The sequence below is a fragment of the Amia ocellicauda genome, chromosome 14, assembly GCF_036373705.1.
Source record: "Amia ocellicauda isolate fAmiCal2 chromosome 14, fAmiCal2.hap1, whole genome shotgun sequence".
NCBI lineage: Eukaryota > Metazoa > Chordata > Actinopteri > Amiiformes > Amiidae > Amia > Amia ocellicauda.
In genome coordinates, this window is record NC_089863.1 from 15,768,557 (window position 1) to 15,785,725 (window position 17,169).

The 17,169-nt window shown below is 40.2% G+C and overlaps 1 protein-coding gene across 1 annotated transcript in view; it reads right to left on the reverse strand.

Moving 5' to 3' along the window:
• LOC136768851 (integrin alpha-L) overlaps positions 1-237 on the reverse strand; it is a 41,537-nt gene extending 41,300 nt beyond the window's left edge. Inside the window, exon 1 of the mRNA XM_066723237.1 lies at positions 4-237. Within this exon, the coding sequence (XP_066579334.1) occupies positions 4-49 (46 nt within the window). The 5' untranslated portion in view covers positions 50-237. The remainder of the gene's footprint in view (positions 1-3) is intronic.
• Between the last annotated feature and the right edge of the window lie 16,932 nt (positions 238-17,169).

The following is a 17,169-nucleotide window of genomic DNA, read 5'->3' on the forward strand; positions in this document are numbered from 1 at the left end:
TACCTTGGATGAAGCCTACAAAGAGCAGTCTAGTCCATAGTGGAGACATCTCTCTCTCTCTCTCTCTCTCTCTCTCCCTCTCCCTCTCTTCCAGCAACCTGTGTGTCTTTGTGAGATTGAGAGAGCAAGAGGAAGCACTCAAGTCATGTGATTTCCTGCTTGATTTGTCCCTCTTAGTCTGACTTGGCAGCCACTCCTCCTCCTGCTGCTGCTCCTGCTGCTGTAGCTCCTCGTTCTTTCTCTGCAGAAGCTGCTCACCAGGGCTGTATTTATTTATTATTTTGTGGAGCACAAGATCAGAGGAAGGTGGGGTTGTGGGTGGGGGTGGGTACTGGGTTTGAGGAATGCATAGTGTGACAGTTTCTTTCAATATTTAATGCACACTGTTGTATCACTTCCACTTTACTCATGTAACTCCCTTTACTTTTGTTTAATTTGTCATTGTTTCATATTATTTTATTTTCAGTTTTGACATCACCAGTTATTTACTCCCTCCCTCCCCTTTGTACCTTACCAGATAACAATGATCGTCAACGTAGAAAACTAGAGCAGGGGCAACCCAGGTTTATCTTTTGATTCCATGTTGTCTAAACAGTGAAAGAAAGGACAGAAAGAAAGAAAGTATACAATTACAATTACATACTGGCATTTCAGATACAAATATGAACCTTGACCAAATACAAAACATGTTAAATGGATAAAAACTATACATACAGTGTATATCCACTGGCAAACTAATATGGTTGCACTTGATCTATATTGAAGTTCCAAAGATGGACCCTCTGTGACATGCACATGGTTATACTTTGCCACAAACACCATTTTTCTCACCTTATATTTGTCAGAAGCCAAAAAGACCTCACACGACAGGGCCACAGTGAAACAGGATGTCTGTGCTCTCAGTTTGGATTTGCTCTCCACTACAGCCTTTCCACCAACACAGGGTGAATAATAGCTCTCAGTCTCCTGGGGCATTCCCCTTACTGTTTGGATCATAAGTATTAATATTATTAGTGGTAGCAAAATTATAAGCATAGCAGCAGTGGTAGTAATAGTAGGTTTAGTAACAGCAGCAGTAGAAGGAAAGCAGATTATTTTTAGTAGTGGTTAAAGGAGTAGCCTTAGTAGTAGTATTTTGTCATTTTGTTGTTGCTTATTTGTGTAACGAGTTTTACAGCATTTTACAGGTGATGCAGGTGAGACTGATTGGTCTGTAATTTCCTGGCTCAGTTTTGTCCCCTTTCTTGTGGATTGGTATGACATTTGCTGTCTTCCAGTCAGTTGGCACATCCCCTGTTCTAAGTGTCATTTGGAATATTTGACTTAGCGGCCTATACATAATTTCCCTCATTTCTTTAAGTACTGTTGGAAATATCCCATCTGGCCCAGGTGATTTGCTTGTTTTTAATTCTGCTAGTCCCTTTAGTACCTCCTTCTCATTTATCCTGATCTCTCTTAGGATTTGACTGCACTGATTGTTAACCTGTAGCATGTTATCCGTTTTTTATTTTGTAAAAACCTCTGTGAAATACTCATTTCGAACATTTGCCACATCTTGTTCGTTTTCCAAGATACTTCCATTTTTGCCCTTTATCTGTTTCACTTCCTCCTTTATTGACCTCTTGCATTAGCTCTTTGCATTAGTTTTAGCTCCAAGTGCTATATTTCTTTCTATTTCCCTCTTTGCTTTCCTGATCCCTTTCTTAAGGTCTGTTTGTAGTTCTATATATTCTCTCCAAAACTGTGTGTCTCCTTCCAACTTGTATTCATCCCCATCATTTTCTGTAAGCCATATTTCTGTCACTCTTACAACATTATAGTCACCCCCCTGCACTCTGGCTTCTAGGTCCTACATCTTGTTCCTTATACTCCTGGCATTGAGGTACAAATGTTTCAATACTTTCATGCTAGCAGTTTCCCTTTGTTTTCTTTCCTCAGTGAAACATCTCCCATTGTCAGAGCTCCCTGCCCCCCTGGTGCCTAGTATAAATGATTCTCAATTTCTCTGTACATACACTCTCCCAATGCATTTGCCACCTTCTGTTTAGATGTAGACCGTCCTGTTTGTACAGGTCCCATCTATCCTTGTAATACCAATGCCACATAAATCTAAAACCCTCTTCCCTACACCAGGATTTCAACCACATGTTGAACTTTCTAATCTCTGCCTGTCTTCGGAGAAAACTACCGTGGAGGTTCTGCTTTTTAGTTTTGTTTCTAACTCTTTAAATTTGTCTTAAAGAACCTCTGTCCTACCTTTTCCTATGTCATTGGTTCCAATGTGGACCATGACCAGTGGATTCGCCCTGGCTTTGGCCAGTAGCCCGTCTACTAGTTTAGGGAGATCTGCAACCTGAGCACCAGGCAGGCAAGATGTGATCTACACATCTAAGAATTGAGTCTCCTACTATTACTACCTCCCTGTTCTGGGGGGGAGTGGGCACCATGGTGCTCTGGTGCTCAACTGCCCTCACATCACCCTCTGAGCTGTCACTGTCCAGCAGTTGGAGCCTGTTGGGCAATTCTAGCTCTTGGGCTGTCTCTAGGGGTTGTGCTCACCCTTTTCTGTAACCCAGCAGTTCTGTACGCTATCCTGCTCTAAGATCTCAACTCTCCTAGGTTTTGGCGTGCACACCATCTCTCTTATGGGCTGATTGACCAATTCTCCTATATCACTAATACAGCGCAGATCAGCAAGCTGATCCTCAAGATCACAGACCTTGATCTCTAGGATTTCAACATGCTGACAACGTTCACAGATGAAATCTTCCTGGTTAAATTGATCCAGGGAGGCAATCATTCTGCAAACATGACACTGTAGTGGCCACATGTTTGTTGTTTGTGCCCTGAACACTGTCTCTTTTTGTCCCTGAATTCAACTGTTTGACCTCAGCAGCAGCTTAAATACCTTTGTGTTCAGCTTCTTGCCACCAATTGACACCTCAGTTCCTAAACTAGGTCACCTTTACTTACTAGTCTACCCAGCACAACAGCTGGACTGAATTAACTATAATTAAGGCAAACTAGGATTTACTTCAAGTAAGGAAAATCTGAAAACAAGATTAGGATTGCTAAAACTTTCTGAAAGTAGAAACACAACAAGATATTATAGTATAGTTTAGGGCCCCAGATTGGAGCCCGCCCATAGTGCTCTGACCACAAATGCTGATTCACCCCCCTAGCATACGTCTTATTTCCCCTCCTCGGGCCCAGCTTCTCACTATAGGAACAGAAACATTGGGCAGTAGTAGGTGAGGAAGCTGTGGTGGAAACTCTGGCTGATGCAAACTGCCCCTTTGAAACGCTGCCATACCTGTGAATAATCCTGGTGTCAATATGAATATCTGTAGTATCTGTCTGTAATTAGAAATGTGGATTCCATTGAATTAACTGAAGCAATTAGACAGGAAAGTACGGTGGCCCTGAAGTGCACCTGCTGAAAAATAAACGAGTGTGTGAAACATTTTTCAGTAGCAGCCCTGAAGTGCAAAAATAATGCAGTGGCTGCAACATTTAGAACAGCTGAAAACAGAACCCCAAACAAACTAATTTTGCAGAAGTAAAAAGCATACCATCATACCAAAGCACACACCGTCCCCACTCTGCTTCTGGCTGGAGTTGCATTACTTATTTTTCAGTTAATGCAGAGGAGCTCTGAATTGCTTTCAAAAACAAACACATCTTGATGTATTAAGTATTGAATTGGATAAAATATCTATCTTCTATACTTATATACTCACTGCTCCTGCATTACACACCCTTCCATGCACTTGAATCACTGTGCTTTAATCATCACTGTGTATTAAAATATTCTTATATACTTTAATGTAACCAATTTTCAACAGTATTAAACCACTGCTGTAAAGCACTGCAGATTTCTGTCTCTTTCACTGTCCAGTTACAGTTCTGATCCACTTTCTGAAGCACATGGGAACACCTATCTAGTAAGGACACCAGCCTAATGAGGCCACATCTGCATGTCAGGTGAAAAAGTACTATAGTAAATACTGTGATTGAACATGGCAGTATATATTATGGAATGTTTGCATTATAAAGCATGGTATAATGATAGTTATCCATGGTAATGAATACAATACACTACAGGTTAGAATAGTATACACCTCAAAAATGCATTGACTAAAATACAGTGAGTGATATGGTATTTACAATGATAAAGAATGTTGATACAACCAGTTTATTGAAATACAGTATTACTTAGGGTTGGATTTTGCAAATTAGCACACTTGGTTGTATTTGAAGATAATACTGTGTAATCTGCCATGTACTGTAGTATACACCATTGACTGGTGAATTATACAATATTGTGATTCATATGAGTGTTCTACAGTTTTTACCATAGTCAAAAAACAAACATTTTACAGTAGATGTGCTCCAGATGTTGCAGCCGCTGCTTTATTTTGTCAGCTGTTCCAAATGTCGCAGGTGCTTTTATTTTTTCAGCAGTTGCACTTCAGGGCCACTGTAGGAAGGAGATGGGAGTGGGTGCTGCAAGAGGGACAATAACCCGGTAGACAACCAAAAAAAGCCAACTTTGTACGTCAAGCATTCAGGGCTATTTGGACATGTACACATCACCTCTTGTGCACCCAAATCAAATGCTTTCTGTGACAAATCCAGGCAATTGTTTTCTAATGTGATAATCTTTGAGGAAACTCCTGTTGTTGTTGTTTTTTCCATCAAGGCAGGAACCAGTAACGTGTATTATTATTATTATTATTATTATTATTATTATTATTATTATTATTATTATTATTATTGCTGTCGTTGTTGTTGTTGCAGAATGACATGGTTGTGAACTCAGCAATGACGATGTAACCCAAGAAATGAAAACAGCAAGGGTGCTCTCTAGTGGAAGTAGCTGGTAGTAGTTGTAACAGGAGTAATAATAGTAGTAATAGTAGTAGTAATAATAGTAACAGACATCTAGTAACAGTAGTGCTATTATGTGTGCTATCAGAAATTCAAGCCATTTGAAGGCAGCTAACTACAATCAGACTGGATTGTAGAGCTATACAAAATATAAATCATTTTAAATTTAATAAAAACTACTACTGTGAACAGCTTTGTCAAAACCATAGATATAGAATTCTAGATCGACACTTTGGCATTGTCAATGCTTTATTAAATAATTACAATTATTTTTAAAAATATAATGTAAATCTATGATGCACAATAATTTGTTACTTAAAATGATTGGTAATTCTATTTTTTTAAATAAAAAACTAAAATAATATAAAAATAATAACAAATTAAGTCATCCAAATACATTGATTTCTGCAGGGTTTGTTGAAGAACGGTGGTTGTGTTCTTGTAGCACAGATTTGCGTAGTTCTGCACAGATCTGCGGAAATTTGCCTTTGCCACACAAACACTGTGGGCATTCTCTGATCAGATGTGTCTCATGTCAGACTGCGCAGTCTCAAGCAGCCGCGCAGCAAGTTGTGTGATATGCAAACACGATCAAGATTATTGGCAGCTGAATGCTATGACTGAATGAGACAGTAATTAGTAAAGTATTCAGTTTAGCATAGAAAACTTTAAAATACGGATATGAAGGTATAGTAAAAGTCCATAAATGAATACCGGTATATAGTTGTTTATGGTATACCACCTAGGGCTGTGTGTTATTCAGCTGTTGGCTGGGCTGCTCACACAGCAAGAGGTTAACTGAGCACATTGCCTGGCCCCGTGCCCAGGACCCTGCAGAAAAATCCATGATCACAAGAGCAGGCTTCAACACACCGCTTCAGAGCTCAGGAAGACGAGGCAGTTTAGCCGTGATTTGGGCCCCTCTCCTTTTGCGTGTTGGTCAAGTCCCCCGAAGGCACAGCTGCCCTTACGCCCCCCCCCCCCCCCGCCCATGGAATTTGTGGGAGAAGTTGTAAACATCTCTATTGCTTGCATCAGTAGATAAAAATAAATACAAATGTTCTGCTGAAAAGCCCACCAGGCACCACGAAAACAATTTAAACACAGAATGCCAATGTATGCCAGGAACAAATCCCTGACGAATCGGCAACAGTGCTGTCCTGTACAAGCTGACGTATGTGAGGCAGTGACAGACTTTATCACACAGCAGTCCTTACTCCACCCTGGAAAAAACATAAGAAAACATGCTCACCTTAGAGCAGCAGAGGAACCAGCAACAGGAGCTTACACAGGCCACTCACAAATACCAGAATAAAATGAGGAATGGTTACCTGGCAGTTTGAGTCTCGGACACCTTTGCAGGAGCTGTCCCTCTCACAACCCAAAATCCCAGAAAATCTGCTCTTGGGTCTGCTCTTCTTGCTGAAGCCCTTGAGCCCCCGTGTAGTCCACCCCTATGCATCTTACTATGTTCCAGCAACAACAATGTAACAAAATACTGAAATAATAAACATTTGACTGCCACTAGAGGCCAGTCTAAGCATAGTGTCCTTAGGAAACTTATTTACTTTCCCTTCCAGAGTTCAAACTGGGCTTTCGGAAACCCCACTACTACTGCTACAACTATAATATTAATCATAATAATCACAATAATACCATTATTGAACACTTCTTTTAGGGGTAAATGCTAACGATGTGTCTGAAGGCAATTAAAGGTGCATTAAGCTAAAACAAAGATGGTTTGAGGATTATTGTACTGAAAACATTATTATTATTATTATTATTATTATTATTATTATTATTATTATTATTATTATTATTATTATTATTATTATTATTATTATTATTATGTATTTATTTCTTAGTAGATGCCCTTATCCAGGGCAATTTACAAAACATAAGAGCATAAGTGCAATACAGTCTAGAATTACAGATCAAACACAGTACAACAAGTTCAAAAATGCATAAGAGAAATATACAGTTACATCCTAGATTATGAGCTATAATTGCAGACAAAGTCATAGTTAATAGCTCAGGGGAATGGAACATGTTTACTATCAATGTAAAGCAAGTTGTACAATATGGAAGCATACAGAGGACTTAATTCAAATGTTAATGCAAAATGGAACATTATTATGCAATCCCAAAATGACAATGAAAATGCAATAAACCTATTTGTATTTTCTTTTCCACATACTAGTACACACATTCGCTGACAATATTAAAATGTTAATACAAAAGCCAATTGCAATTCAATTTTCAAAAACTTCCCCTGGTTTATGGTGGACTTTATTCAAATGATAATGTATTTGTGAAAATAGAAAAACAGCACCCCTCTGTGCAAATGCATGTCTTAGCTCTTATTGTCTGAACAAAATGAAAATGCAAGCGTAAAATACTATAGTAAATGCATGACCAATGCGTTTATGCACATTATGGGTGTGTATGAGCAGGGTTGTGTCCCATCAGGTTGTCCACTTCCACACGAACACAGAAATGACAACTCCATCTTTCCACTGATTGGTAAGAGGCCCAGAGTAGAGTGAGACGACATCAGAGTGGGTCTCGGTTGTGTAGCCGCACCACTCCACACACACACACACACACACACACACACACACATGCACACGCACACATGCACACACACACACACACATGCACACACACACACACACACACACACACATGCACACACACACACATGCACACGCACACATGCACACACACACACACACACACGCACACACACACACATGCACATGCACACACACACACACACACACACATCGAAATAATGATAAAAACCAGATGTCAAAGTCTGGAATCAATCATCCATAGGTATTTATTACAAGGAACAACAACACAAGGGGGCAGACCTCAATATCTCAGTCCCTACAGACAAGAAGTCTCTGTATTGACTAATATGACTCCCTCGCAGCCTGCGATAGAAAATCAACTCCATATAAAGGCACACAACCATACAGGAGCAGAAAAGAGATGTGAGTGAAACGTGAAATCTAACCTGTAAGGAGTTTGCACCGGTTTGGCTAAGAGACCAAGCATAAGTGAAAAAGGGAAGGTGGCTGATTATGTATTGCTCTGTATTGTTGCTTCTATGACTGAATGTGTGGTTGGGAGTCCCGTTGGAAAATGTTGATGTACACATTGTGTGTGTGATGTATTTTATGCCATAGTGTACTGTATATGAACAGTTTAGCATGCCACATGTGCCTGTTATCTGTTAACGATTTTTTTATAGATATAATTTAATTTTGTCTGTGAGGATATATATGCTGTACTGTGTTTTTGTAAACTCATTGTTAAATTCATTCATTCACCAGTTGAAGTCTGCCCTGTGTTTAAGTTACAGTAGTTCCCAGTGTCCAAAGCTTCCTCCAGCAAATGTCCTGATACATTTTCACGATTTAATTGGAAGCATTGTGTTCTGTATTTGACAGCGCCGTCCCGTAGGAAGATGTGAGTGGGGCTGTGACATCACCAACAAGCCCGAGAGAGGAGATCAATAAGGATCCATGTGAGCACATTTGTCACACTTTCACTGCACACTTTCAGCAGGCAGAATCAAAATGGAGCAGCATTCAATGCAGCCAACTTGTACAGGAGATGTTGAGTTGAAGCAAAACTACAAAACGTGCACGCAGCCTCTCAGTTGCAGCATTCAGTGTAGCAACAGACAGCGACCAGACCGGTCAGGTCCCGCAGCAGGAGGCAGTCATTTTTCCTGATGCAGCGGCGGAAATGGCCATCTGGGAAACCAAAACACAAAAATGTAATTATTATTTTTATTATTATTACGATCAATATCATTACCATCATTTATTTTGCTAGGAATTATAGAATAAAACATTGCTTCTACTTTCAGGAGACACCATTCTACAATTTGTACAGAATGTAGATAGAATGTTTATGGGTATTCAATTATATTATGGACAATGAAATAGCTAATGTATCATCAATATTTGTCATAATTATGCTATAATTATTATAATTACTAGTGCAAATACATGTATTAAGGAGCCTGTAAATAGGATGACATTTTAAATGCGTTCCATGTTTTCTACAGTACCATCATTAAACAAAGCAATGAATAAGTTACTGTTGTGCACCATGTGTTCTACAACAAGAGCATAGACAAAATCAACAGCACAACATGGGGAGTTTTAATACGTTTTAGTATGACTAAATTATAGTTTACTTTCCATTGACATAAAATGCAATAGAAATGTCTACTGTTTCTTGTACTGTCATGGCTTAAATTGAATGTTTTAAAATACATTATTATCACCATTGAGTCGGGTCATTTAAGAAAGTTAAGTTACTGTTGAACTAATTCCGCAACAATTCACCTTTTTGTACTTATTGACTTGCCTCTACGCCTTATAAGAACATATATAATACAAATATATATATCCACCCTGAAAAAAAGGAGAGATTCCTGGACAGTGTATCCCAACTGATTTTAATTCTGCCATTTTTATTCATATTTTCTTGCAGTGAAGTGGGTAGTCACGTATGGTGGCTCACTGAGGACATGACAAAATAAAATAGCCCATCTGGTTATCTCATGATCACAACATAAATTACCTCCCTTTAACTCGTGATCACAACACAACAGGCCATTATGTTGTGATGACAAGATAACGTTATCTCTCTCTGTCAGAGAAAATGGAAGTGTTGTCATTTTCATGAGACACTGCTCAGACTGTGCTGTGTCAACACATTCGGGTTTATTTTCAACAAGGCTAATGCAGACAGAAATTGTTTCATGCCTTTCAATAATTGAAGTGATCCTGAAACTTTAGCGAGCTTCATTACAACACAACTTCTTGGTTACTGTATAGGCTATCCACTGGACTGAAATGTGCGTAATGCATTGAACTTCTGTGAAGTTTGTTTATTCTCTCCGTATCTCACTTGTCCTTTCCAAGTGTATTCTGGTTTCGTCCAATTTCCACCTAGTCCAAAGACATGCGGTGCAGGTGAATTGGTCACTCAAAATTGTCCGTTGTCTGAGTGTGTGTCCGTGGTGCCAGTAGGGGTTCGCACACTGGTCTTAGAGCAAACTGAGTGCCCGTGGCATTTGTTTCTTCCTAAAAACTATCCAAACTACAATCATAATAATCATAAACATGTTCATATTAGCACATGATACGTGTGCCTATTCATAAATAGGCTAATTCTGCATGATGAATATACATTAGAAATGACGTAAACCCTCAGTACAGCTTTAACACTCACTTGTAGAAAGGTTCTGTGTTGTGCTGTAGTGAGCTGAACTCTGCGGGGGAGGTGGGCTGGCGCTCAGTGTACAAGGCTTGAATCCAGAGTGCACGGTGCTTCAAATGCATTGGTCACATATGTGTAACACTGTTACTACTATAATAATAATGTTCTTACTGTTTTTATTATTCCGTACAATACAGGGGTGGAATAAGTCTGTTAACCACTGAGTATAGTTATGCCTGCTTGAAATTATATATTTTAAGCCTTCATCTGTGTACACTTGCTGAGGTCTGGACCACATTGTCCGAGTGGTCTGAATCACCGCACAGCAGTCCCTTTTGATAAGCATTACATTGTTTGTTTGTGGTTTTATACAGTTTTTTAATACTTTTTTCACTTTGATCACTTTGATTAAATACACCTATATCACATTTGCATGTTTTGTGTTCTCCCCCTGCAGTCCCTGTGCAGTTTGATGTTTAATTGAATAATTGAATAAAGTATTTAAAGCCTCTGTGTCACCAGTTAAGGGGTGGCCACTGCTTTGATGTGTAGTCCTTGAATTATTGAAAGGCATAAAACAATGTGTCTGCAGTTAGTCTTGATGAAAATAAACCCGAATGTGCTGAGACAGCACTGCCCCAGTCTCATGTCCTCTACGAGCCACCGTAGTCAGGTGACTTTTCTCACAACTTTGATTGGTATAATTATTCTATTACGTAAATTTGCTTCTACAAAATCAAAACTCATTTGATAATGGTAATGTTGCAACCAACAGAGTTGCTTGAAAATGTAGAAACCACCATGTATACAACCAAAAAAAAGGCAAATACATTCTAACATGTAGACTGGTGTCCCCTCAGCTCAGTGCTACAGAACACACGCGTGATGTAAACTGTTCTAGAGTTCTACAGAACATGGACAAAATTGTCATATTGATGTTATGTTATCTGGCTCCCCATTGCCTACCACTTCACCTACAGCCGCTGCACTGACTTTTCTTGTGCTGCTAGACTCACAATCATCGTGTCACAGTCTCCTTCTTCTGCTACCACTCTCGTTTGAACTACTTGCAGCACTACTTCCGAATATGTAGGTTAACTTCATACATGTGACTGCATCTGACTCAAGGGACTTGACTTTTTCCTCCCTTAACATTACAGCCCCACATTTCAGAGCCAGCTGGCCAGTCTGCTACTGGCCCTGCACACTGGGGACTTCCTGCAGTGTCTGGAGAGTTAACGCGCTTGACACCCTATCATAACCTGGGCCTTGGCCTGGGCTGTGAGTTGACAAGCGTTGCTCTGTGAGACCCAGGACAGCAAAACTGGGTCACAGGTCACACAAGTGGTATTTGCAATTAATGCCAATAAAGCATCCTCCCGACAAGTCACCCTCATACCCTTTGCTAGAAGCGTTGGCAACTCTAGAGCTGTCAGTGCTTTCACTTACAGGGATACATTGTCCATATAGCTGCAATGCAGGCGTCTTGGTTGTAACCGCAGGTCTGCACTGTCTTACTGCAGTTGGCTGATCCACTAGCAATGCAGTGGTTGCATTTGAGGGTCTCTCCTGGGGAGGGATGAACAGTGACACCGTGAACCTTTTACATCGAAGATCAAAATCAGAAGGAAACAACGTCAAAGTGAACACAGAACAATGCGACTGCAGATCACAGGACTGGAATAACTACCTGTTTGGCAAGTGACACAGATTGTCGGAAAATCATGAATTTGAATGCTTTCTGCCAGTAAGGTGTTTTATTTAGCTCTTAATATTGTGCATCAGTCCTCACATGCTCGAATTCTTCAATACATATTCACATGGCCAACATGCCGCTGTCTTCTGCACGTTGATTAGTGTCAGTGTCACGCATTTCGCAACTCAAGACCTGATTTGAAACCTGATTTATGATGTTACTGCCATATCAGTGGCAACAGCATCTCTCATGTTTAAGATTGCAGGATTGATAGCAATAGTATAATCTTATCAAAATGATTTTTAAATGTTTTAGATGATCAATTAAAATGTATGGATTTGTTGTCAACTATTTTTTACTTCTGCATCCAAAACACATTTTAAATTGCGAAAGCCTTGGCTGGCAGGAATAGATGTTAAAATGTTTTGGTTCTGAACATGACTTGGGTATTGGGTTAATAATGTTTAATGAATTATTAACAAAAAAATAAACTTCTCAAAATGTGTTTTTAGTCATTTTTATTTTAAAAAGTGTTACAGCGACACTCTATGCAATCAGGGGTGATACGTTTCTACAACCCTGCTATTCACGTCATTTTTATCAGCACCAAAATACAACTAAACTACAACCTCACACGACCGCAAGCATTTTGCAATATTTCGGCAGTGCAGTGTTGGGCCGACGTGGCCATTGCGGACGGGAGTTAACTTACCCAGGGTCAGGCTCAGCAGGAGCAGGAGGGTGCAGATCCAACCTTTCATCTTTCCTTCTCGGAAACCGAAGTCCGGCTTTTATTTCGTCTTTTGCTTTTCACTTTCTCTGTCCTCCAACCAAGAAAGAAAGTGAGAGAGAGGAGGGGGAAAAAAGGAGTGGGAGAGAGACAGCAAGGGAAAATTAAAAAGAGGGAGTGAGCAATAAAATAAAATATTATTACTACTACTGTTACTATTACCAGTATTACAGTTGTTGTTTTTGGTGTGACACACAAGAGGTAGTAGTGGAAGAGTGAGAGGCAGCAATAGTGATGTCCAGCTCACCTCTAGTGTTTGTGTCAGCGCAGCACTCTGCGTCTGCTTATAACCTCCTCTAATATCACAGACAGACAAAAAAACTGTGATCAAAAATACAAAAAGTCAAACAGAAGTCAGTGGGCTCATAAGTAGTGAAGCTTGTTATTGCCAACATTCAAAACAATACATATATTGAAATCCAATCAATATTGGATTACAGGATATTTGCCGTGCCATAATGAAATACAATACACATGCTGTTAAACGACATCCCTGCTGAATTGCTTTTCAACATCATAGTATTTTAATGCCAGAATTAACTATTATACTAATATTGATAATCAATCCAGTTTTTAGTCTTGAATGCTTTACATTGCTTAAAGCAGCGAGATGGTAGTGACTGAATGAAATGCAATCTACACCTTGCGATGGATCATCAGTGTTTTGTTTTATGCACTTACTCATGCAGAGTGGCAAGAGTAAATATAAAGTAGGGGCAGAGATTCAGAAGGGAAGAGTAATTGTTTTTAGATTGTATTGTTTAACAGCTTGTCTATTGTATTTCATTAAGGCACAAAAAAATCAGTACATCCTGTAATGCAATAAACACGATATTTTGGGGATTTCAATATATGTATTGTTTTGTATTTTGGCACTGGTAAGCTTCTAAAGATACAAGCTTTATCAGAGTGATAGCTCTTTGCCTACCCTGATATCACTGTGAAAGAACAAACCGTGAGAGTGGAGTGACCTTCCCACCGGAGGGAGTGGATTGGTCCGCAGTCATTTTCACAAAAGTGTGTGTGTATTTGTCACCAAGGGTGATGAATGGCTTAATTAGGGTTAATTGAATGGTTAGTTATTATTTAGCTTATGTATGTGTTATGGCTATATTTCTTTATTTGCAGCTCTTCTGGTGGGTCATGGGATGATTTTGTTGTGGGTATAATCTTGTGGATTTCATTTTCTTGTGGTGGTGGGGATATTGGAGTTATTTAGTTCCCCGTGAATATGACTGCAGGTGTGGCTGTTACTTGGCAAACAAGCCCTGATTATAGCCCCACATCTGAGCCTGGTTCAAAGGGGATTAGAGTTCAGGTTTAAAAGGAGTGAAATCCTGAGATTGAGAGGACAGAGCAGAGCAGGTGAGCTGAATTGGTGCCCCTGGAGCACCAGTGGCAGAGGGACTGCAATAACTAAGGTAAGTATTGTGTTCTTGGCTGTACCTGAGGCTCAGTTTATTTATGAGGAGAGACGGCCCTGATTGCAAAGAGATACAGAGACACAGACGATAGATGGCTAGATGGAAAAAGCCTGGTGGTGCATACAGATACTGAGCTAAAACCTGTGAGGAATACCAGCTATATGTTAAGTATATTGTGTGCAGGTATATAACCAATACATGGATAGACTGGGAAAGCTTTAAAGACTGATTATTGTGCCCCTCATCGTCAATGTCACTGCAGTGTGTGGAGACTGGGTTTCCTCCTGGTGCTGGCTTAGCTGCAGAGGAAATAAAACAGAATTAATGAGGAAGTGTTACTGGGTACATAATTAATCTGCTGACTTTACAGCTCTGGTGTTGTGGGGTCCTTCTGAGTAGTAAAACACAGGGAAGGCAGGCTAAAGCAACAACCACCACCGCCGATGACGAAAAATATGTGACCTAGTCGAGAATGCATCATCTCCAGTTGGAAACTGAGGTCCAGTTTGCAAGAATCATGTCTCAGTCCCCCTTCCCTTGACTGTGCTTGTTAAAGAATGTGCTTGGAGCTGAAGAGGAAAGAATATTAACTTTCCTAAAGACAGACTGGAGTCTGTGTCAGACATAATAGCTGGGAGTGGCTCTTGCTGGCAAATGGGTTAGGGACCAGGTCTGAATAAAAATGATCCCTGGCTGCTGTCCTCGTTTACAGACAGGTGTGCGAGCGAGGCCTGCGGACACACAGTAGCCAGGTGCAGTTCTTGCTTGCTGGCATGAAAAACAAAAGACCACTGAAACAGGAGGCTGTGTGATGTCCTGCTGTGATAAGAAAGTGTTTACCAAAGTCAGTCCTGTTCTAAGCTCCCTCTCTCTCGACTCTATGCCTCCCAATCAATACGCCTGGAACAGAAATCCTGCTAGTCCTTGACTAAATCACCTTTCTACAATACGCCCTCAAAAAGAGAAGTATTTACAAGTTGCCACAGACAGACACAGGAGAGTACAGGTAAGAGGCAGCCATCTTATTGTTTTCCTAGTTTCAGACCAGTCTTAGCATTTTTTGAACATGCAACTGCAGCTGTAGATCATGTGAAAGCATATGATATGATATACTTAGATTTTCAAAAAGCTTTTGATAAGGTTCCACACCAAAGACTGATCCTCAAATTGGAAGCTGTAGGCATTCAGGGTAATATAAGTAGATGGATTTTGAACTGGTTGATGTATAAGAAACAGAGGGTGTCGATTAGAGGAGTTGCTTCTAACTGGAGTGAGGTTGTTAGTGGAGTTCCACAGGGATCAGTACTAGGGCCTTTGCTTTTTCTAATCTATATTAATGATCTGGACTCTGGGATAGTTAGCAAACTTGTCAAATCTGCAGATGATACTAAAATAGGTGGCTCAGCAGATACAATCTCGGCAGCACAGGCTATTCAGAGGGACTTAGATAATATTCAGTTGTGGGTCGACACCTGGCAGATGAAATTCAATGTGGACAAGTGCAAGGTATTACATGCAGGTAAAAAATATGTCCACTATAATGACACTATGGGAGGAATATAACTAGATGAAGTAATGAATGAGAAAGACCTAGGAGTCTATGTGGACTCCTCACTTTCTCCATCCAAACAATGTGGGGAAGCAATAAAAAAGGTAAACAGGATGCTAGGGTATATTGTCAAAAGTGTAGAATTGAGAACAAGGGCAGTGATGTTCAGACTGTGCAATGCACTAATTAGAGCTCATCTGGATACTGTGTGCAGTTCTGGACTCCACACTTCAAGAAAGATATCGCTGCTCTAGAGGCAGTTCAGAGGAGAGCAACCAGACTTATTCCAGGTCTGAAGGGAACGTCCTACTGAGAGACTGAGGAACTGAACCTTTTCACCCTGGAACAGAGGAGACTACGTGGGGACTTCAAACCAGAAGAGCTTTTCCAGATCAGCAGGGACACACGCACCCGGGGACACAAATGGAAATTGGGCTTCAAGGCATTCAAGACAGAAAACAGGAGACACTTCTTCACACAGAGCGGCGTCACAATCTGGAACAAACTCCCCAGTGATGTGGTAGAAGCTGAAAATTTGGGAACATTTAAAAACAGACTGGATAGGATCCTTGGATCACTTGGTTATTAATGGACACCAAACGAGCACGATGGGTCGAATGGCCTCCTCTCGTTTGTAAACTTTCTTATGTTCTTATTTTTAAAAAAACTACATGTATAGGCTTCACTGCACTTCAGCCATGACTTTAAGGGTGGCTTTCTTGCTGCGTGAGTGAGAGGCGGTTCATCCCTGGCCTGCATTGAACAAAGAGGAATCAACCTGGATCCTGGATCTCTTTGGACAACAGAGAAGATATCCACTGCATCCAGTGGTGAAATATTAGTGACAGGTAAACACATATAAAACACAATGCTCACCAATGGCTACTGCTGATGTCCTGCCTTTCTCCCCAGCTGGAGGCTCTGCTCGCCGCTCAAATCAGGTTTTCACAGTTCCACACCAACACAAAAAGTTGAAACACCATTTTTCCATTGATTGAAGAGTAGAGTGAGATGATATCAGAGCAGCTCTCAGTTGTGTAGCCCCACCACAGCACACACACATGCAGGGGATCATGTCTTTTCATCACCAGTGACAATTCATCACCAATTTGCATATTCACTTACAAATTACACTGTATCTTATGATTTAGATCGAATATTTCTTAATGTCCTTCTATTCCAAAACAGACTTTTATTAAATCCTACAGTTACCCACGGCAGTTGTAGTCTGTTTTTTCATCCCTTAGTTGTGATGTTTTTCTACACTTTTTATCGATTCATCACACTGTCTGCATGTTTATATGGGTGTGTTCACCTTGTGCAGACTGTCCTCATTCTGCACAGAATATGACCATTTATTCAATGAAGGCTCAGACTGTCCACAGTCAGTGTGAAGGAAAACTGTTTACATGATCTAATATGCCAGTAATACATATTGATATTTGTTGTTGATATTTGATATTTGGTCCCAAAGATAAACCCAAACCCAAATACGTTGTTAGCTTGGAGGAGCTCTCTGATGACTGTATTTGGAAACAAAGCATGCAAGCTTAGTCGAAAAGCCGACTGAATA